The sequence below is a fragment of the Cavia porcellus genome, unplaced genomic scaffold, assembly GCF_034190915.1.
Source record: "Cavia porcellus strain 051 isolate PalLab524CR breed Dunkin Hartley unplaced genomic scaffold, mCavPor4.1 scaffold_3, whole genome shotgun sequence".
NCBI classification, from domain to species: Eukaryota; Metazoa; Chordata; class Mammalia; order Rodentia; family Caviidae; genus Cavia; species Cavia porcellus.
The window spans coordinates 119,255,505-119,277,993 of NW_026947486.1; the positions used below are offsets into that span (position 1 = coordinate 119,255,505).

General features: G+C 50.5%; 2 protein-coding genes across 11 annotated transcripts in view; one reads left to right on the forward strand and one right to left on the reverse strand.

Moving 5' to 3' along the window:
* Positions 1-17,197, forward strand: part of Znf185 (zinc finger protein 185 with LIM domain) — a 58,127-nt gene extending 40,930 nt beyond the window's left edge. For 8 of the 10 annotated variants that reach the window (XM_013151503.3, XM_063246544.1, XM_013151501.3 and 5 more), the window contains 6 exons: positions 1,560-1,676; positions 2,469-2,552; positions 11,281-11,352; positions 12,684-12,786; positions 14,475-14,573; positions 15,233-17,197. In XM_013151503.3, the coding sequence (XP_013006957.1) occupies positions 1,560-1,676; positions 2,469-2,552; positions 11,281-11,352; positions 12,684-12,786; positions 14,475-14,573 (475 nt within the window). In that variant the 3' untranslated portion in view covers positions 15,233-17,197. The remainder of the gene's footprint in view (positions 1-1,559; positions 1,677-2,468; positions 2,553-11,280; positions 11,353-12,683; positions 12,787-14,474; positions 14,574-15,232) is intronic. The other 2 variants (XM_063246545.1, XM_013151496.3) reach the window with 1 other exon arrangement.
* Positions 17,198-20,794: 3,597 nt separating this feature from the next.
* Pnma5 (PNMA family member 5) lies at positions 20,795-22,351 on the reverse strand. The gene has a single exon (XM_013151485.2). It carries the CDS (start codon positions 22,300-22,302, stop codon positions 20,944-20,946), a length of 1,359 nt encoding a protein of 452 aa, XP_013006939.2. The 5' UTR covers positions 22,303-22,351; the 3' UTR covers positions 20,795-20,943.
* Positions 22,352-22,489: the final 138 nt, after the last annotated feature.

The following is a 22,489-nucleotide window of genomic DNA, read 5'->3' on the forward strand; positions in this document are numbered from 1 at the left end:
AGGACAGGAATGCACGCTCTCGGTCACCCCTCAGGCCCGCCTCCACTCTGGCCCCATGTCCTAACAGGACACTCAGCTGCCTGACTTATTAGTAAGCGGAGGCCACATGTGGAGAGAGGGAAGAGGGCCTAACCATGGGCCGTGTGGCTGCGGGCTGGGAGGTGAGGTGAGTGGAGGCGGGAGCAGGGCCTCGAGGGCTTGCGGGCTGCAGGCAAGCGCCGTGTCTCCCTGTGAGGGCCAGGCAGCTCGGGGCCCAGGTGCTGACGCTGCCATCCTGTGGGAGGCGCCATGGGGTTTTTAGTTTTACTTGTAGCTTTGCCCCTTCGATTCTCCGTCCCCTTGAGCCCTCTCTGGACATGAGCCACGGGGTGCTGCATTCCTGCTTACTGTTGACTCCTCTTGTTAGCAGTTCTTGTGTCACTTTTTGGCCCTGCGTGCGTTCTGTCTCCACCTGTCTCCAGGTATCCATGGAACTTTCTCTCCCACCCAGCCTGCCTCTTCAGTCTCTCTGCTACATCCTCGAATTGCACACTGGTTGGGGAGTGGCCAGAATGAGGGGATTTCTGGAGGCTGGAGGCTCACACGCCCCACAGTGTGAGCGTGGGAGTGAGGTGTTACCTGTAAAGCCATGGGAGAGCTTGGCCCATTTGGGGAGCCTTGGGCCATTTAGTGTGGTGGAGGCGACACAGTGAGAATGAGAGGCAGGTGGATGCTAGATCCCCAGGGTTCCTTCTTGCTGGTCGTGAACTCATTGTGGTCTTGGGTGCAGAACTCTTTGGCTAGGGGTGATGCTCCTGAGTCAACCAGTCGCAGAGCTTAGCTGAGCCCCGGGAATGTCCACCCATGGCAGTGGCCCAAAACTGCTGGAAGGTAGACAAACACGAGCTGGGAAGGACAGACAGATAGTCAGGAGTGGTGCCACCGAATGCCCTGGATGGCACCAGGCCTCTGTGGTTAACTCGGATACCTGGGGGCAGCAGAGTTAGGTCCTGGCCTTGCGAGCTGCCTAAGAGGTCAGATTTCAGGCCTGAAACCTGGGCTTGCAGATGGCAGAAAATCCACCCTGTCCATCTGTGTCCCACCTCTGATGCTGGCGGACACCTCCAGAACGGGGCGCATGGGAGGTTCCCACTCATAGGCACCACATTCACTGGGCCATCTCCTTGGCCTTCTGCTCCCCGTTGTTCTCCACGGGATGGGGCAGGAGGTAAGCTAGACAGCGTCTTCCCTTCTGTGCCTCCCGACTCACGCCCCAGCAGCCCTGAGTCAGTCGGGAGTTCAGGGTAACACTGGAAGACAGAAGTCTTGCCACTGATGCATGGTGACTGGGCCACTTCTACAGAGCAAGTAGTTCCACTTGGTCCCTATGGAAATTAGGGACAGATGCAAGAAATATGCAGGACAGATGTCAAGAGATGCACAGACACCTTGCGCAGAAGCTGGCATTCATTTAAACCCCTCGAAGTGGCAGTCTCCAGGCTAGGCTGGAATTCCCCGTCCTGGCCTGGGCAGCTGTCAGGTCTCTGTGTTGACAGGTTTGCCTCTTCCTTTCCTTTCAGGGTGAGAAGTCCCACAAGCTGTGTGGTCACTGCTACCGTCAGCGCCGCTGCCGCTTCTGAGCAGCATGATGTTTATATGCCGGCCCCGCTGAGTGAACTGGACACTGGCTCAAGCACGTAAGGAGGGCGAGCTGGCTGCTGGGAACTTTTCTGTGGGCACTACAGGGGTTCCCTGGGTCCTCCCTGGAAGGAAGAGTCCCAGTTCTTGTTCCCCCGTAGTGCTTTCCCAACTCTCAGCAGCCCGTTGTCCGAGTGACCACATAATTCGGTGTTAGTTCCTCCGACATAATCCCCCTCACCCTTCTCCACATCCCGTTAGGAAGCCAAAGCCCATTGTGGTGGTACAGGCCTGCATTCCTAGCTGCTCAGGAGGCTGAAACAGAGGATCACAAATTTGAGACCATTCTGAGAAGCTCCTGACACACTCTCTCAAAATTAAAAATAAAAAGTAAAGAGCTTGGATGAAGTAGCCAAATGCCAGAGGACTTGCTTAGCATGCACAGAGCCCTGGGTTTGATCCCCAGGGGAACCCGAGAGTCCTCCGCTGCCAGCAGCAGAATTCCTCAGAGAAGCTGAGGCCTGATCTGCATGGAGGGGAGCACACCGCAGGGAGCTGCTTTCTAGAGCTGTAGCTTATACATGGCTGCAGCCGCAGGCTGAGGGGCCAGCCTGAGTCCAGGGCCCGAAGCTGTATCTGCAGCTGCCCTTGGGTTTTGGAAGCTGGACTATGTTCTGGGAGGTAGAAGACCACCTGGATGCCTCCCCGTGAGCCTCTGTGGTTCCTTCATGGGGGACTCTGTGTGTGTGTGTGTGTGTGTGTGTGTGTGTGTGTGTGTGTGTGTAACTGAGCCCTTCTTGGGGGCCAGGCCCTGGCTCACAGCGTCACCTGGTAAAATTCTGTGTGTGCAGCAGCAGAGGGATTCTCTTCGTGAAGGAGTACGTGAATGCCAGCGAGGTGTCCTCCGGGAGGCCGGCGTCCACCCTGCACAGCTGGTAAGGCCAAGACCCAAGCTCTCCCTGCCTCGGCTTCCCGCAGTAGGCTCTGAGCCAGCCTCGTGCAGGGCCGGCTCCCGGATAGCTTCAGGGCAGCCATGGCCGATCGTGCCAAGCTGCCCACAGTGCCTAGCTGTGTGTCACTCCTCACTGTTCAACTTCTCACCTGCTTGTTTTCTGGTGCTATGTGGCAGGGTACCTCCATGTCACCTCAGTGCCCTACCACCTACCCACTCTGAACACACTGAGGCAGAGATGCTTATTATAACACGGTGCTTCGCTGCAGCGGCATGGGATTAGTAGCTGGAGCAGTGTGCCGGCCTTATACCAGGGTTGGGCCTCCAGGCTGTCCAGATTGGCTCTCTGTGGGCCTTGGGATGACGGGCAGGAGCATGAGGGTGAAGGGCAGGCTGGCTCAGCTGGCCCCTCTGCCCCAGCATCCTCACCTGCACTCCCTTGGATGACGCTTCTCAGCAGACCGAGTTCTGACTGACCGTTTAAAGGGGCTGATCTGAGAGATGTTTGTGTATTCACACAAGCAAGCAGCATCGCCACTGTCCAACCCTGGAACATTTTCCTCAGCCCAAAAAGAACCCACAGACCCATTAGCACCCCTCTGCGTCCCCTGGCGCCACTCATCTGTCATGCGTCTCTGTAACCATGTCCGGGAAAGTTCGAGATGAGCAGTAATGGGAATGATGTATGCGAGGCCCCCGGGACAGCCAGGAGTGCCAGCACTGCCAGCTGCTGCCGGCCTCTCCGGGGTTCACTTGACTGAACTATGCATCTCCTGCTTTTGCCTCTCCGAGTCCCACCAGTCTGTTGGCTTTCTTAGAGTCTGACAACTGACCCTGTTTTACAATAGAATTTAGCAATCAGTCAAATATGTCTTATGAAAACCCTGCAGATTTTTTTAGTGGACAGTGAAAATCTCATAGTCCATGGCAGTTTCGCTTTTTGCTTTCCCTCTAGGAAGCTTAGGCATGAGCTTAATGCTAAGAAGAAAGTAGCACATTAGCTTCAAATCTAGCTTGTCCTTTATTCAGAGCATGACCATGGGCGGGTCACTTAGCCTCTCAGGACCACCACACAGCTCCCTAGGAAATGGCCGCATTAACAGGTATGAGGTCTGGTTAAAAAAAAGTAGTAAATTACAGTTTATTTTGTTTAAAAATTACTACAATACAAGGCAGATTGTCACTAGTCCATCTCAAAGTGCTCTCCCCATACTAAGCATACTTAGCCTGTTACTCTCTCACTGCGTCAGACAGTGCTGGACTCGTCTTTCATGATGTCTTTATGCACTTTCATGGCTGGATGAAGTGAAAGCATTTAACTGTCACGATCACTTTGACTTTGGGGAAGACACAGAAGTCACACGGTGCCGGATCTAGCGAGCTGGTTGGGTGGGGACACAGCCTCATGTTTGACAAGCCCACCTTTCTGCAGGCTGGTGCTCAGCCCTCACTGCGTTCCCACCAGGCCTCCGAAAGCCATTGTGGAGAGAGCACTTCCAGAACTGCTGCGACAGTGATGAGATGAGTGTGTTCAAACGGGGGAGGGCGTCCTGTTTAATTTAAATTTTGTTCACACCTTGTGTCCCAGGGCTTGTAGCTAGTTAGCTATCCCTCCCTGGCAGTATTTATTTAGGAGAAAATGTTTTTATCTTTTTGAGACAGGGTTAGTTCACTATGCGGTTGAGACTGGCCTTAAACTCACTTCATAGCCCATGTTGGCCTCAAGCTTGCAGCCATCCTCCCGCCTCACACAGCCTCCCAAGTCCCGGGACTACAGGCGTGCGCCGCCAATTTAAAAAAGTATCAGTACATGTTTTCAGTGCATAATGATTACATTCATAATGGAGAGCCTGTCTGTGGACATAAACATTTTAATGCTTTTTATGTTCCCTTCCCTGTCCCAGCCTAACCCTTCTGTCTATCTCTTGGTTCCCTTCCCATTTGCAAAATACCTCCCTCCCTATTTCCTATTATCCTTTATTTGCACTTTAATATATTTAAACTTCAGGTTTCTCGTATAATAGACATGCAGTATTGAAGCTTAGGTATCTGATTTCTTTCAGGTACACTTCTGGTCTCAAAGTGCATCCATTTTCCTACAAACCACTCAAGCCTGTCCTTCTTTCTAGCACAGTAGTACTCCACTGTGCTACATTCACTTCATCCATCCGTTGATGGACGCTTAGGCACTGCCAGGATTTAACTACTATGGAATGTGCTGCTCTAAACATGAGTGTGCACATACCACTGCAATGCGATGTCTTTCCCTAGAATGGACTCGTTGGATTAAATGGAATTTCTACTTTTACCTTTTCTGAGGAAGCTCTGTGCTGATTTTTCAGTTGATCATTTTTGGTGGTTCTTTCATTTGAGGGTTCTGATTGTATGAGTTCTTTAGATGTCTCAGATATTGATCCTCTGCCCAAGGAATAGCTGGCAAGAATTTTTCCCCATTTTATAGGTTATGTCTTTACTCTGTTGGTTGTTTCCTTCACTGTGCGGAAGGTTTTCATTTCGCTGTGATCTCATTTGTTGGTGCTTGGTGCTATTTCTGATGCAGCTGGGGTTCTGTTCAGAAAGTCCTTGCCTGTGCCCATGCCTTATTTGATCTTCTAGTAAGTAAGTGTGTCTGTCTGAACAATTAGATCTTTGACTGACCTTGCTTTCGGTTTAGTATGTGGCCTGAGATGTGGTTTTAGATTCAGTCTTCTGCATGTGGAGAGCTAGTTTTCCCAGAACAATATGTGAAAGAGGTGATTGTTTCCTCTAGGGTATGATTCTGGCCCCTTTCGCAGGGGTCAGAGGGCTGCGTGTATCTGCTGTGTGGTCGCCTCCTCTGTTCTGTAGCATTGACCCACTACCGTCCCATTTTTATCATCGTAGCTTTGCCCCCTGTCGTGGTTTTCTGGCTCACAACCACTTTGGCTACTCTAGGTCTCTTCTTGTTCCATAGGAATTTTAGGGAATGTTTTCTCTAGTATTGTGAAGAATACTATTGGAATTTTTAAAAGTTTGTATACCAGTTTTGGGAGTATGACCATTTTGACAGCATTAATACTGCCTGTCCAGGAACAGGGGATGTCTTTCCATTTTCTGATGTCCCCTTCAATCTCCTTTTTTTTGAACATCACTGTAATTTTTTGTCATAGAGGTCTTTCATTTCCTTGCTTAGGTTAATTTCTAAATATTTAACTTTTCCTCCTTTCTTTTTGAGACACGATTTCACCTATGGAGGTCAGGCTGGCCTTAAACTCACCATGTAGCCAAGACTGGCCTCGAATTCATGGCAGTCCTCCAGCCTCAGCCTCCTGAGTACTGGGATTACAGGTGTGTGCCACCATGCCTGACTTGTATGTTTATTTTCATGAGCTTTTTTTGTACATCTGAAATATTTTTTGTTTGTTTGTAGTTTTGGGTTGTTTTCGAGACAAAGTCTCACTATGCAGTTCAGGTTGGCCTTGAACTCATTATGTAGCCCAGCCTGGCCGTGAACTTGTGGTGATCCAACCCGCCTCAATCTGTAGAATACTAAGATCACAGGCGTAATTTTCCTCGATACTATTGGGAAAACATACTGTTTTCCTAATTCCTTTCTAGTGAGTTCATTATTAGTGTACAGGAATGCCATTGACTTATGGGTGTTAATTTTGTATCCCGCTGTGCTGCATTTGGTTATTACTTCTAGGAGTCTTCTAGTGGAATTTTTGGGCCTTCTATATAAAAGATCGTGTCATTTGCAAATTATAATTTGACTAATTTTTTTCCTATACATATCCCTTTTAATTTTTTCTCTTGCCTGATTCTCCAGCTGATGTTTGGAGTACTATTTTGAATAGGAGTAGTGCTAGTAGACATGCTTGTCTTGTTATTAATTTTACAGGAAAAGCTTTTAGCTTTTCCCCATTTAATATGATGTTGGCAGTAAGTTTGTCAGAGAGGGATTTTTTATCAGATTGACACAAGGTCTCCTATATCCATTTTCTTCAGGGTTTGTTTTTTTTTTTTTTTTTTTTTTTTTTTTTGTACTGCGGCTCAAACTCATGACTTTGCACTTGTCAAGTAGGCTCTTATGCCACTGAGCTAAATCCCTGGCTCTTAAGTTTTTTAAAAAATCATGAATGGATGTTGGATTTTGTCACAGGCTTTTTCTGCATCTATCGAGATGATCATGTGATTTTTGTCTTTGTTTCTGTTAATGTGGCATATTGCTTTCATTGATTTGCATATATTGAACTATGTCTGCATCCCTGAAAGGAAGCCAACTTAGTCATGATGTAGTGTAATTTCAGTGACTTGTTGCATTTTGATGATGGTTTGCCAGTACCTTAGTGGGGAGTTTGGCATCTATATTATTTAAAGAGATTGCCCAGCAGTTGTCTTTTCAGGTCCTTTTCTGGTTTTGGAATCAGGGTACTGCTAACTTGCAGGAATGACTTTGGGAGTGCTGCTTCTCTTTCAATTTCGTTACAGATTTTGAGAATTATTGGATCTTTGAGAATTATTAGATCTTCCTGGTAGTTCTTGTAGAATTCAATAGTGAATCTATCAGATCCTGGGCTTTTCTTAGTTGGACTTTTTATTATTGTTTCAGTTTCATTGCGTGTCATTGGATTATTCAGGGTTTTTGTATCTTCTTGGTTCAGTTTTGGTAGTTCATTTGTACCTAGGAATTTATCCATTCCTTCTGAATTTTCCAATTTATTGGTGAACAGTTGTCTTTGTTACTTTTATTTCATTGTTGACACAAAATACTTGATACCCAAGATTAAGGAAGGAAAGGTTTATTTAGCTCACAGTATGTGGAGGTCTCAGTCTATACTAATCTGGCTCCAAGGCAGTGTGGCGTGGCTGCAAATGACAAGAGCAAAAAGGGCAAAAGGGGAAAGTGTGCCTCCTTCCTTCCCTTACATTGTATGTCAGTTCCTTTTCCCTGGGCAGGTGCAGCACTCACACTGCCAATCCCAGCACTAGACAATGAACCAGTCACAAACACTGGACTTACCTGACTCCATAACTGCATGAGTTTTGGGGGGAACATTTAAACACAAGCCATAACAACAGGTCTTCAAAGTGTCTGCCACTAATAGGGATTTCAGTGGTGTCCATTGTGATTTCACCCTTTTCATTTCTAATTGTATTGATTTCATGGTTTTTTTTTTTTTTTTTAAATGAGACTGGGTAAGGATTTGTTTCTTTTGTTTATTCTTTCAGTGAACTAGCTCTTCACTGATTTTTGTATTTTGTTTAGTCTCAATTTCATTGACTCCCACTCTGATCTTTATAATTATCTTCCTTGGTTTCAATTTGGATTATTTTTGTTTTTCTAGCACCTTGAGGTACATGATTAGATTATTTATTTGGGCTTGCTCTGTTTTTCTGATGTGGACATTCACAGCTGTAAACTTCCCTCTTAGGACTGCTTTCCCTGTGTCTGATAAGTTCTGGTATGTTGTGCTGGTATTACTGTTTGATTCTAGGAAATGTTTCATTTCTTCCTTGATTTCTTCTATCACCAGTTGATAATTCAGAAGTTTATTGTTTAATTTCCATGCACATGCATACTTGTTGTGTTTTACTGCCTTTGATTTCTAGCTTTATCGGGCTATGATCTGATAATATGCAAATTATAATTTCAGTTTTCTTGCATTGACTTACGTATTTGTAGGTTAGCATATGGTCTGTTACTGCAATGAATGTGTGTTCTATCATTGAGTGGAATATTCTTTAGACATCTATTAAGTCCATTTGTTTGAAGGTTTTGTTTCACTTTGATTTTTTTGTCTAGTTGACCTATTTGTGGCACTGTGGTACTAAGGTCCCCCACTATGATTGCACTGAAGTTTATCTGATCTTTTATGTCCAGTAGTGTTTACTTTATGAAGTTGTATGTGCTGGTATTTGATGCATGCATGTTTATGATTGTTATCTCTGTGTTGAATTGTTCCTTCAGTCAATGTGTAGCGACCTTCTTTGCTTCTGATAATTTTTGGCTTGAAACCAATGTTGTCTGAAAATGTAATAGCTACTCCTAAATGGTTTTGGATTCATGTTGCATGGAATGTTGTTTTCCATCCTTTGATTTTTTAGACTGTAAATTTCTTTCTGGATTATGTGAATTTTAATGTATACAGCATATAATTGGGCTGCCTGGATTGCTTGCTTGCTTTTTGAGACAGGGTCTCACTGTGTAGTGCAGGCTGGCCTTGAACTCAGCCTGCAGTGCAGGCTGGCCTTGAGCCCAGGCTGGCCTCAAACTTGTGGGGATCCTCCTTCCTCAGCTTCCCAAGTGCTAGGATTACAGACATTCCCCACCACACCCAACTTTTTTGTTTTGTTTTGTTTTTGAGAGGGGTCTCCTTATGTACTTCAGACTAGCCTTGGGCTCACTGTGTGACCCAGGCTGGCCTCAAACTAATGGTGAACCTACTACCTCAGTTTCCCTAGTGTTGGAATTACCGGCATGCATCTCCATGCCCAGCTGGGTTTTGTTTCTTGATCTGTTTTGCCACTTTGTTTCTTTGATTAGAGAGTGGAGATCATTCCCATTGAGAGGTATTATTGAAAAATACTTATCCTGTCTTTGTATGATTTTCCTATTGCTTTTGTTCTACCTTCTGCCTAACTGCTGACCCTGCCTTATAGTCATTCTACTAGAGCTTTTGGCATTCTTTTCTTTTGGTACCAGGGATCAAAATCTTGACCTTGTGCTTGCCAGGCAGCTGCTTGTGCCACTCAGCTAATCCCCTGGCTGAGTTTTTGGCTTGTCTTTTTCTAGGATATCATTGAGAACTTTCTGTAGTGCCAGTGTGATATTAATGAATTTCTTAAGGTGTCCTTTGTCATTAAAAGACAGTCTCACTATGCCAGCCCTTGAACTCTCAGTGATGCGCTTGCTTCAGCTTTCAGAGTGCTGAGATGTATGAGTATGATACCAGACCTGGCTTCTGTCAGTTTTGAAAGATAGTGTGCACTGGAAGTTGTTTTCTATAGGGCTCGAAACTCTTCACTCCAAGCTTTCCTGGCCTTTAAGGTTTGTATTGAGAAATCTGTTGTAATTCTAATGAGTTTACCTGTATAAGTGATTTTTTACTTTTTGCTAACAACTTTTAAGCTTCTGTCTTTGTTACACTTCTGGGATTTTGACTGTTTTTTGTGGAGAAGTTCTTTCCTGATTACTGCAATTTGGGGTTCTGTATGCCTCACTTAATCTGCATGCAAGATCCAAAATCCATTCCTTATATTTTTTTGTTAGTGAATCTGTATGCTATTTGGGTAACCCTCTGGTTTTTCACTAATTCCACTTAATTTTAGATTAGTCTTATTTTCATTGTCTGGGAGATATTGGAACCATTCTCCATGTTCTCTTGTTGTTTTTAAGATATCTTTGAGTGGAGTTGGGGATTTAGCTTAGCGGCACAAGTGCCTTGCTCGCAGGTGCGAGGTCATGAATTTGATCCCTGGTATTGAAAACAAAATAACAACAACAACAAGAAATCTCCACAGAGAACTGTCCACTACATTCAATAGAAATTTTTATGTCCTCGGTTTCTTTTTATTACCTTCTCATGGACTCTGATTCTTTGCTAAACTGATCATTCATATTTGACATTGTTTTGTTCAGTCGCCTAGCTTTTTATCAGTGTCTTTTTAAAGCTTACTAATATTTTGTTTATTAAGTCCATTATCTGTTTAGTTGTATGATCTTTGATCTCACTGAGAACCTTAGTGATTTGCTTTTTAATCTTCTCTTTTATCATTTCATTTAATTTAGTTGTTGGACTTTTGATTTTTCTCCCATTGATATTCCTGAATTGACTTTGTGGGAGTTGGGAGTTTTTGGAGGCCTTCTGTTGTAGTGTCCTCTTATGTTTCCACTAGTTTAATTTTTAAATTTTTGTGCAGAGTTTTGTGGGCCAGTTATAGTAGAAAGACTTCCTCGCTAGTATGGAGTTCTCTTTAGTTAGTATCTGCTTTTCATTAACACGCTGTGGGCATGGTGACACTAGGGTTTTGTCTCTGTCCCAAGATCCCACTCCCTTTGTTAATTTAGGCGGGGTGGTTGCAGTGTAATTGGCCCAGCATCCAGTTCTCCTAAACGGAGTAGAAGAAAATTCACAGAATTAGGTAAAAGTAACAGAAGAGATCAAAAAAGAATGAGAAGCCATATTTTAAAAACTGAACAAAATAAGGAAAAAAGGAAAAATGAACCCCACAACACTTCCACCCAAAAATGGTGAAGAAAGAAAGGAGGGAAGGAAAGAAAGAAGGAAAAGAAAAAAAGAAAAAAGAAATCCAAACATAGTCCCCCATGGTGTTGAGTGACGCTTTTCTCTCCAGGGTCCACAGAGGGCGGGCTCAGGGGCCCCGGCTAAAGCTTGTTCTGTTCCACACTCATGGTTTTGTGTGACTGCTATATCCTGCCCTGCTGTTCCCGCTGGCCATGGTCAGTGGTGGCTGTCCAAGGACACCTTGCCATCTCTCTGCCTTGCTACCTCTCTCACCACGTGGGCATTCTTTGTCCCCCATGAAAGAGCACTTCAGGAGCAGTTCGTGTCCTCAGTATCAGCTCCTGTGGCTGCAGTTAGGCTCTCCAGTGAAGCTGTGTCTCAGCCTGGAGCCACAGGGGTGGTTGGCGGGCCGTCCCCTATGCGTGGATGTGACAGTGATCTGCCTCCGTCCTTTGCCTTCCTCCCCCGTTATACTCCTCGCAGTGTCAGCAGCACTGAGGACTCTTATGACCCGCAGAAGAGAGGCCCATATGACGGCACTCCACACCCCGAGAGGTATGTCCGCCTTCTTCATGTGGGTCCCCAGTTCTGTGGGGGAGACCCCAGGAAGGCCTCCTTGCTCTGTTTGCCTTTGCCTACTGCTTCGCAGTGTCCAGGCTGTTTGCAGCTCTGCCATGTGGTTCAGGGCCCAGGGGAGGCTGATTCCTCCCTTACAGGAATGTCACACTTGTGGCAGTGAGAGCCTTTGAATACAGCTGAGAGCACAGGGTAGACATAAAAGGCTACAAAGAGGTGAACTGATGTCAGAAAGCCCAGGGGACTCATGTCAGCAGCAGAGACACCCGGAATTAGGCCCTAATTGGTTGCTTAATTAGCTCACACGTGTGAGCTAATGTCAAAAGAAAGGCAACCACAAAACAGAATGGTGGGTAGAAAAATCAAAAGGAGTACTAGGCTGCTGTGGTCAGGAAGACAGAAAAGAGACGTAGGACTCAGGCTGCAGGACGGTGCAGAGTGGTCTTTCTCATAAAGCCCTATTTGTGAACTCTTAGAGCAGGAGAGCACAGAGTCTTGGGGATTGAATATGTTCAGGTTCCAGTGAAAGAAGGAAGTCCAAGGGGAGTCACCAGCCTTAGGTCACGCGGCCTCCCAGGCTGGGGCGGTGTCTGCTCTGCTGTGCCTTCTCACTTAGCAGATCTGAATGCCTGGGGTTGACATTCACAGGCCACTGCTGGGCCGGGGCAAAAAAGGGCGGAAGCGAGAGAGCTAAGACTAGGGGGTTCCTCCCAGGACCCTGGAGGAAAGGAAAGAGATACGAATGTCCCACCCCCTGTCTTGTTGCCACCCAGCCACATCCAGGCCCTAGGAGAGGCCTCTGCTCCCTGTCCCAGCAGCTCCACACTCAAATCTTACTGGTGAACCCTGGCCTGCGGGGAGGGAGGGAGGGCCAGCCCTAGTCATTCACACGCTCACGTGCATGAGTGTACAAAACCGTGAGCTGTAAGTGGTGGAGGGAGGAGCAGGCTGCGCTAGGCACTATGAAGCCTGGAGAGTGGACTCTGTCCAGCGGCAGGGTGGAAGGGCACATCCAGGATGTCCCGGTGCTGCAGGGCCTTGGAGGGGAGCTGATACGGCCGCAGGTCCTGTCAGAAGTAGGCCCGCATTTCCGGAGAGAAAGCACCCTTCATTTCAGCCTTAGGGTCCGCTCAGAGGTGCAGCTCAGCAGGTCCTGTCTGAGGGGAAAAGCAGAGGACAGGGAAGATAGTCAGCCCGAGGTCTGTACCTGAAACTCTAGCCTGAGGGGCTGTGAGGCCCAGGACCCTTCTGGAGGGGTAACGCAGAGGCCTACAGCAAGCCTGACTGCCGGCTTCTTCCTCATCTCATAGAACAATGGGAGGGGTCTGCACTTACTGCAGCCGTGAGATCCAGGACTGTCCGAAGATCACCCTAGAGCATCTCGGTATCTGCTGCCATGAATATTGCTTTAAGGTAAGAAAGGAGGGTGCTGCTTTGAGGGCCCCCAAGACTGAGTGAGTGTGGGCAGGGCTTAGTACTGACACTGAGACTGAAGTGGCTTCTGGGAAAGATTTCCTCACACCAAGCCAACAAGTGCAAAGGCACTGGGGCAGCAGCACACATTTCTAGCTAGGCTGGCCAGTGAGAGAATGAATGGTAGGAGATGCGGTCACAGAGGTATCTGCGGATTACTTTCTGTAGGCCTTGGAGGACATGGACTTCAGATTTTATTCTCAGTGCACCTGGAGTCCACCAGAGGACCCCTCTGGCCACTAGTGAGGGACTTTCTCTTGCAGTTGCTTCTGTTTTCCTGGCCCGTGCAAAGCATGGTCGCCAACTGTAAGGAGAGGAGGGAATCATGGCCGCATGGGGGGAGGAGAAGGGGAGGGTGGTGAGCTCTTGGATGCGGAGGTCCTGGGATGTGAGGTGAGAGGTGCACAGGGCTGGTTTCAGGCTGTGGGACATGAGCTGAAGTCGGCCTTGGACGTACAGGGGATTCTCGGAGGGTGAGCAGAGGGCCTGATAGCCACTTCCATGGGTACCGTTTTTCTAAGGTCACAGAGCCATGTAGAACTGAAGGTGGCGGTCATGGTTGTGGCATCAGAGCCAAGGACATCCCAGGAAAAGCTGCCCAGGGCGGTTCATGTTAGTTCAGGCTTTCCTTCCCTCCCAGGGGGGAGTCTAACTTATAGTGTTACACCCTTGGTCACCACATGGTGGTGGCTCTTAGGGATCTCTGATGTCCAGGGTGTGGAGCCCCTGAAGGCCCACTTTGCTTACAGGTGACACCAAATGGGTCTGCACTGTCAGCCACCTCAGTGCAAGTTCAAGCCTGGTTCACATTAATTAAAATGACAGAATCACGATACATGACTGAGAGGGACCACTGCCAGGAGAAAGGAGTCCGGGAGTAAAAGGGTGCCCCATGTGCCCCATTTCCATTGGAAGGGCGCCTGGCAGAAGTGAGCAAAGGGCCGTGGACGTGCCTCCCGGGCTTTCTTTGCCCTTCCCAGCACCCTTTGGGAAGCTAGAGCCAGAGAACTTAGCCTTAGGTTTGAGACTGGCCTTCCCAGAGGGGTACCTGAGCATCGTGATGCTGCAAGGGTGCGCTGGGCAGAGGTCCTTCCCTTTCAGGGGACTCTACCGTCACCTTCCTCTGGACCTCACACATCACCAGTAATGCCTCACCTTCTCTCCTGCAACAGCAGGGCCGCTGGCAGTCGCTGAGCGCTGGTGCCTGGCCCTAGACTAAGCGCTCTTCGTCGTCTGTGTCCCCGAGTGCTCCTGGTGACCTTGGGCAGTGCCTCCTATCCTTTGTCCCTTTCATAGACAAGGACATGGAGGCTGGGGCTTGGAGTAACTCTAGTCCATCTGGCTAATGAACAGTGGAGCAAAGGCTGAATTCTGACATCAGGCTCCTGACCACTGTGCGATGATTCTGCCAGCCAGTTTTTGTGGTTTTTCAGTTTTGCTTGTTTTTGAGGTTGAGTTTTGCTTCGTTGTTTGTGTGTGTTTGTTTCCATGTGCGGTTGTCTCTGGAAAGTCCCGGATGTGCTGTCAGCTCACGCATCTGCCTGCCCACTTTGCGCGGGCCCTCTCCTGCTCCACTTGCTTGACCTGCCCCACTGGCACGGTGACCACCACCTTGTTTTCTCTTTCAGTGTGGCATCTGCAGTAAGCCAATGGGTGACCTCCTGGATCAGATCTACATCCACCGTGACACCATCCACTGTGGGAACTGCTACGAGAAGCTCTTCTAGGTGGGTGCTGCCAGCTCAAGGGACAAACAGACAAGTGACCCATTGGGGCAGAAATATTCCTGAGTCCTTGCCCAGGACACTGCCGTCCTACTCTGTCTTATAGAGGCACAGACAGACCCCTCCCTGAGGATGCTTCCAAGTTGCCAGAGCCACGGTCGGTCTTGCTCTCTTAAGAAACGTCTTCCGCCCAGCACCTCCCATGTGTCCTCTAGCTGCTCTGGGCTGTCTCTGGTCTCTGTTAGCCCTGACTTGTGACTAGGAAGTGAAGACTTAGAAAGGGAAGGGGTCTAGGGAACCACCTCATTGGTTTATGCTAGAATCAGGAAGCCACCCCGGCTTTGTGGATTCCAGTCCACTATTTCCCACCTGACTTCACATTCAAACTCAGTAGCCCAGTATGCATGCCCCTGTGCTAGCAGCCAGCGAACGTGCCGGCAGGGTCCAAGCACAGAGCACGGTAGTTCTCTCAAAGACAGCACAAATGGCTGGCATGTAGACCTTCCCCCAGCGAAGCACAAGTGGCCGTCTCTGCACGAGGTGCACTTGAGCTGGCCCCTAGCTCCTGATGGTGGAAGCAGCCCGCAGCCCCAGGAGCCTGTTTTTGGTTGCTGGGTGGGCTGTGCACCTCTAGTCTTATAGCTGCTTCTGCTTTCTTGCAGCTCCCCCAGGCTGCTCAGAAGCTGATGAGTCCTGGACAAGACTGGCTGCCCCAAGTCGCTGGTTCCTTCCTCCCTCTGGTTGCTTCTTTCTCTTCCCTTCTTAGGTTGATGTTACTTACATGCAGTATCATATCTTTCCGACACCATGATGTTCCCTTACGTGAGAGAAGGCACTTAACATTCATGACCTCGTTTCAGGCTGGGTCAGAGGCTTTCTAATGAATAGAGGTGGCCTAGCATACGGGGTGTGGGCAGAGGTATGGCTTTAGTGTGCACTGAGTCCCTCGAGGCTTCAGAGGGGCGAAGCTGAAGAACATTGACGATCCCTGGTGGGTAAATGGCAGGCCCTGGCCTGAGGTAGGCTGAAGGTTGGCGTAGGCTAATCTTGAGCTCGCCTAACTGCCGTATATGTTTTTAATTCCCGTACTCTTTTTAGAGTAGTTCGTTGTCTTTGATTGAATTATATGCAGCAGATTGTTGTGCCTTCTCCCATCACCCTTTCTCCGCGTTTGAACTTGCCCTGCAGGCTCGTAGGGATGCGCTAGAAAGGCTGTTCAGTTAGGCCTTTGGTCTCTCGGGTGTGACTTAGAAAGCTACTGACCAGAAGGCTGTTGAATCTCACCAGCCGATTAACATCTTTGCCGTCAGCTCCTGCTTCTCGCTTCACACTCAAATAGCTTTTAGGGAATGCGGACTCTGGCAGGACTGAGAAGAGAGAAAACAGCGACCATTTCGTGGTGCCTTGCCATCTGTGGGGCACTATGATGGAGTGACATTGTGGAAGGTGTCCTTGTCCTTGTCCCCATCTTCCAGCTCAGAGGGGTGCTTGTTGCTTTCCAAAGGGCCTTGAGGAGCCCCGCCACTGTCCTGCTGCAGAGTCCACGTGCTGTCATGTGTAGTGTGTGCCCAGAGCTGTGCAGGGGAACCCTGGCCCTTGGGCCATGTGAAATCATGCTCCTCTGGCATACTGAACGGCCCCCATAAAGCACCGTAAGAATGAAGTTGCCTCCCTTCTTCCCCTCCCCTTTCTGTGAAAAATGTCCCTGAACTGACGCTTTAGGCTGGAAACAGATTGGACTTCCGTGATCCCACAGAGGACTTTGTCAACCCAAGGGGAGCTCTAGCAGGCTAGCTGCTCCAAGCAAGGAACCGTCAGTGACCCCCAGTTTCTCAGTCCACAGTGCTCTAGCTGGTGGCACCTCCCGGGGCCCAGGTACTCCGACTGCGGGGAGCTGCCGGGTCGTGGCAGGTGTGGGCCCACCTAGCACACACTTGGCCCACAGCGCTCAGCCTCCCACATGCCCTGCTGTGGCCTATGTGCCGAGCTTTGACTTGCGGACTTCTCGAGAGGGAGGATAAACAGCCGTAGTTGTTTGGGTACAGGCCAAGGGCTCTTCTCGGTGTCATTGCAAACTGTCTCCATCTCTGTCATTTCTCAGCCCTGTGTACAAAGGCTTGTGGATTTGTTTATTCCCGCACGTGATCACAGAGGGACATCCCATTTACCCGCATAGCTGTGCTGCAGGTCTACTCTGAAGGGAAGCCATCCAGCATGCCGTGTGACCATGCTGGATGAGAGCCAGTCTTCTGCAGTGCTGGCTCCAGCATGGGGCTGGCACAGGGTGGGCACCAACACATAGATGCCACCCGGATGAGTAGGAGAAGAAGAAGTCGCTGCTGTGGGGAGAGGTGCCACCTCCAAGCATCAGCATGACCCCTTCCACCTGTGCTCTGCCCTTCAGGGCGCTTCAGAACCAGCAGGCAAGATACAGGGAGATGGCTTGCAAGATCAGTGTGGGTCTGATCCCAAAGGCCTTGCAGGTCTTTTGACTGCGAATTCTTTAGACTTGAGGGAGAGGAATGGTTGTGAACATTTTGGCTTCTTTTCAGTCGCTTAGTGTTTCTAATTGTACTTGCTTAGTCCACACCAATGTGCACCATTTGAATAAATGTTAAGATATTACAGGTGCCAGTGTGAAAGTTTCCTTCATTAAGTGTAATAAGGGCAAATTCAGCTGTGTGGTCTACTGATTCCTCTTTACAAAAGCGACTAAGTACTTAATAGGAAAGTATAGAAACCATGCTTGTCTGGAAAATGTGGAGCTCCACACACCTGTGCTTGCACACATTTATACATATGTACATTCATTCACATACACTAACACCCACTTGGAGCTCACGGCATGCATGTGCCCACTCCGACCAAGGTACGGGCAGCCCTTCTCCTACCCCGTCTTCCTCTGCTGTCGCCACAAGTCAGAGGGGCTCCTGGAAAGTGACCTGTCGATACGGACATGCAGGGGACAGTGCCTTGCCTGATGAAGGAAGGGCTAGCAGACTGTGTCGGGGATCCCACCAGTCCCCTGCCCTGATGGGTCATGCTGTAAGAGTCCCCGAGAGAAGGTCAAGCCATGTGGGCCTCAGAGCCTGCAAGTGGAGCCTCACTGACCTCTACCACTCCCCTCCATCTCACACCCATGGCCCTGTGTGCCTGGGGCCACCGAAGCCCCCTTGGCTGGTCAGCTTATGTGGATGCAGCCCCTGTGTCCTGGCCATTGCTCCTTGGCTGCACTGAAGATTGTGTCCTTCCTCTTCCCCTCCTTGCCTTCCCCTCCTCCTCTTGTCGCAGCCCGGAGGAGTTCATTGTATGTATGTATGTATGTATGTATGTATTTTTGAGACAGGGTCTCCCTATGTTTTTCAGAGTGGCTGTGAGCTCACTTGTAGCCCAGGCTGGTCTCAAACTCGCAGAGATCTTCCTGCCTCAGCCTCCCTGGTGCTGGGATTGCAGGATTGTGCCACCACACTCGGCTAGGAATTTATATTTGTAATCTTAGGAAAAAGTTACCGGGATTCTAGTAAGGAAATTCCATTCTACCACTTATAGCACAAACCATGGCGAGAATAAACATGCAGATATATCTATAGTTGTGGGGAGCCAAGGAGCTCCTAAGTCCAGTTGGGAATAACACCAACCGCAACAAAGGCCAAGACCCAGGGCTGAGGCCAGGTCTTACTAATTTGTGAAGAGCGTAGTGACTCAAGGTTGGCTGACTGAGGATGGCAGGAAGTACATGAGCACTGCCAGCTGCACCAGGCAGGAGGCACAAAGGCACCCTGCATTGTGCAGAGAGAGGTACGCAGGAGCCCCGACTCCAGGAACAGGTAGCCTCTAAGTGTGGATGCATCTGTGTGACACAGTTTGGATGTCACTAGCTCTTTCTCGAGGCTCTGTCCCAGTGTGGGACAGCTCACGCTTAGCAGTAGGGAGCTGTGTGCGGAGCATCACTGACCTGCTGCATTGCATCAAAGGCTACACATCAGCACCTCAGCCAGACCCATTGGCTTGTATAAAGCCGGGGCGGGGGCCGGGGGAGCATTTCCCTGGCCAGCTCTGAAGTGCACAAACACAGAAGTAGGGCTAGGTTTAGCCAGCATGGAGACAGTCTTCTTTCAGGGGCAGCTGTCCCTGTGGTCCTCAACACAGGAGTCCTCACCAGGACTTCTCAGGCAGCCCGGGCATGCACACTGGGCTTCCGACCCTCTGCAAATGCTGAGCCCTCTGAGTACTGCCAAGGACCCTGGGGTCTCCGGTTCTGCCACTGTCCCATGTCTAACTCATTCCTGCAGCTCCCCAAGTTCCTCAGTGGCACCCACACCCACCAGTATCCCATTAACCCGAGCCAGCCAGGCAAGAGGACTCCACAGGCCCTCGTGAACCTGCCCCCCAGCCCCACTGCTAAGCCCCCCACTGCACCCCCACCCCAGCTGCTGCCCTTTCTCTAAACTAACCCACAGCTGAGATGGGATGCAGTTGGAACATCCAGTAAAGTTTATTGAAGAAAAACATTTGATGAACCATTGGGAAGAAACATAACAAAACAGAAAGGACTCCTGGGGGCCATGAGGGCCACAGGTCTGGTCACCCTTCACCCTCCACAGCTCCGACCTCATCTGCCTCCTTCCTGAGGGCTCCAGATCTGCCTCTCGCCAGGATGGTGACACCTAGCAATGCCCACTCACTTTAGGTTGAAACTTCTGGGTGGCCCTGCCCTATGCCCAGCTTTAGACAGTCCCAAGACACCAGAAAGTGCAACAAAAAATGCCCCACCACACCAAAGAATTAAATCACAAATAACAACATGGGAAGAATGTCAAAGCAAAGTCCCCAGCCTTGTCCCTCCATCCCTCGTCCAGTTCTTCTTGTCCAAAGTTGTCATCCCACTCATGGTCACAGTCACAGTCACAAGGTGACTCCATCGTCGTCCATCCTTCTCTCCCACTGGGACGAAGCTTGGGGTCTCCAGACAGGACCTGTTCCAATGAGAACACAAACAACTCCTCGAGGACAAGGGGCAGGTAGCAGGCCCGGATACAGTCATAGAAAGCAGAGGTTGACCTCACAGCACCGGACAGGAGCGGTCAGAGGCTCGGCAGGCTCAGAAGGAAGCTCACCACACATGCCCAGGCCTGCAGGTGGATGGCTGGGTGCCCCGGTAGGGCCAGGCCCTCTCCTCCGTGCAGGGTTGATGCCCACCTCACAGCTTTGCCCAAGAACAGCGGCCAGGTTGGGGTGAGCGTTTACCTGCACCATGGGTCACTACAGGGCTTACCAACATGCGTGGGCTTCCCGGACAGGAAGCAATTTATGCCAGGGACAGGAACAATAAATGGAGGAGTAATGGGGCACTCGCACCAGTGAGAGAGCCAGGCAACTGGCACACGTGAGATGGCCTCTTCTCTCAAACATCTCCTTCAGGGGAGACTGAGCAGATGCCTTCGGGCATCCTCATGCAGACTGCAGCTGGCCCTCAGGGTGCCTCTAGGCTGGGTGCCCGAATCAGCAGGGTTCGGTGCTGGCTTGGCATTGGCAGCTGCAGCCCGGTTCTCCCTGCTTGCTTTCTGATTCTGCAGGGCCCTGCAGGAATCCAACAGAACACTCCCCACATCTATTCCTCCTTGCTCCTCTTCCATCGCCTCCCGTCTGGAAAGAAGTTGTCCTCTCACCCACTCCCTCCTCTTCCTCCTCTTCCTTCTCCACACCGTTTGGGGCCCCAAGGGCCTTGGGTGCTGAGCCCCAGGCCCTTAATCACGCAGGGGGTCTAGGATGCTGCATTCGTGGGGCTCCCCTAGAGCGGTATAAATGATCCTGAAGATGGGCTGCACCCTGCGACTTCCCCTCCGGAGTGTGGCCTGTCTGTCTCCAGCCTCTGATGTACTGGTCTGGGATTCTTCTGGCAAGGGTGGCCCTGGGACAGGCACCTCTTTGCTCAATGTGGCCTTGGGGCCAGTGGGTGTCTTGTGCTCAGACTCCACAGGGTGGGCATCTGGAGGTAACCTGGTGGAATCCTGGCCAGAGATCCCATCCTCACTATCATCAGCCTCTACCTTGATGGACTCAAAGCTCAAGAGCCGCATAAGGGTATCTGCTGCTTCCTGAGTGCTGCAGCTGCCGGTTCCCCAACCACGCCTCTGGCGCCTCCTGGGTTCCCCGAACGCAGGCCTCCCCGTGCCAGGTTCGGTTTGTACCTGGGGTGGGGAGGCCCTCCTGGCTGGTGGGGAGTGAGGGGGCTGGGGTTGGGCCCAGCTGCCCTGCCCCTCCACCCTGCTCGGGTCTCCTGCTGCTAGTCTGAGCTCCTCCCTCCCCTGGAGGAGCCCTGTGTCCTGCGCGCCAGGGTGAGGCACGCCTGGGTGTGCTGAGCCTGTACTTCCTAGGGCTTGGGGTGGCTCAGAGCCCCAGCCCCCTTCCCGTTTCCCGATTCCTCCCTGTTTCCTTCCCACAGCCATATCACCTGGGTCTGGGCTCCTTCCTCTGTGCCCTGGCCCGACAGCGTCAGCCTGCGCTTCTTGGCTGATGGGATCCCTTCCTGTACTGTCTGGGTGCTGCTCTCCATGAGGGCCATGGCAGAGGCGGTGTACTCTATGGCCACAGGGCCCTGAGGCTCGTTTGCACAGATCTGCACAGGGCCCTGAGGCTCGTTTGCACAGATCTGCACAGTCTCCCGTCTGTCCACAGCCCTGACACCGTGCCCTGTCTGCCCTGTCTGCTTCTCCTTAGTCACCGTCACCGCATGCTCCCACGCCTCTTCTTCTCGGACAAGCTTCACTAACTCCAGGAAGCTCGGGGGGCACCCTTGCTGTTCTAGGAGCTCCAGCTTGCCCCGCAGGGCCCCGGTCACAGAGGCCTGAGCTAGGACATGTTTGAGGCGAACCATGTCCGTGCCCTGCACTCTAAATGGGCTCTGCCGGGCCACTTTCTGCAGCAGTGGCTCTAGGCGCAGCAAGAAAGCAGAGACCTTTTCTTCAGACTTGTGCTGCATCTGGAGAAACAAGTGCTGCTCGGTCTTAGCATCCTCTTTGCTGCCAAACATCTCCCTCAGGGCGTCTAGGCACTGCACCACCGTGATGGAGTCATCGTTGGCCCGGAGCACCCGCATGGTGGCCAGCGCTGAGCCCCGCAGGCTCTCTAGCAGGCGCCTGCGCTTCTCTGCCTCTGACACCTGCCACACCTGCATCAGCTCCGTGACATGCTCCAGCCAGGCCTCGAAGGGCTCTTCGCCTGAGCCTGGGGAAGGGCTCCCTGAAAACACTTTCAGCTTTCGGTACCACAGACTTTCCTTCACAGGATGCACAGGTAGCGAACTGACTGGACCCGAAGTCCCTACATCCTCATCCTCCACAGAAAAGCCCCGACACCCTAGCACTCTGGCCACATCTTCAATTTTCCGGCCCTCATCTTTCAGGAAATAGTTCAGCCTACTGAGAAACTCTTCATCTTCGGTACGGGGTTTAACCACTACTTCCCAGGAACCCCCCTTTCCTGGTATACAACTGGGTATCGTAGCATAATTAACAGTGTCGGCCAGCTCGATGAGGACAGCCTTAGCGTTGTCCTCCCTCCTGAACATTCTGCCCACTATCCTGTACATGCTCAGGGGGTACAGGCCTTCCTGCACGGTCTCCTTGATTTCAGCCTCACTGCACTCCACAGGAATGCCCACGATCAGCAGGGCCTTCCTGGGGTCCAGGTCCATTCCCTTGCACCAGTCCTCTAACAGAACCACAGCCATTGTCCTCTTTCTCCAGCCTGATCTAACGCTAAGCGGCAGTTAGCTCAGAGTGTACCACGACGCAAAGAATTCCGGGCCGGTGCGAAGTAAGAAGGCAGAAGTGTCTCAGGGTTCCACAGCCTGTCAGTGCAAAAGGGGTGAGAGTGCCCTGAGTGCTTGCCCCGCCCCTCTGCGCCCCACCGCCCCG

Bases quoted from the DNA above. Each gene is read 5' to 3' on its own strand.
- Pnma5 (XM_013151485.2), bottom strand. From the start codon at position 22,302: ATGGCTGTGGTTCTGTTAGAGGACTGGTGCAAGGGAATGGACCTGGAC.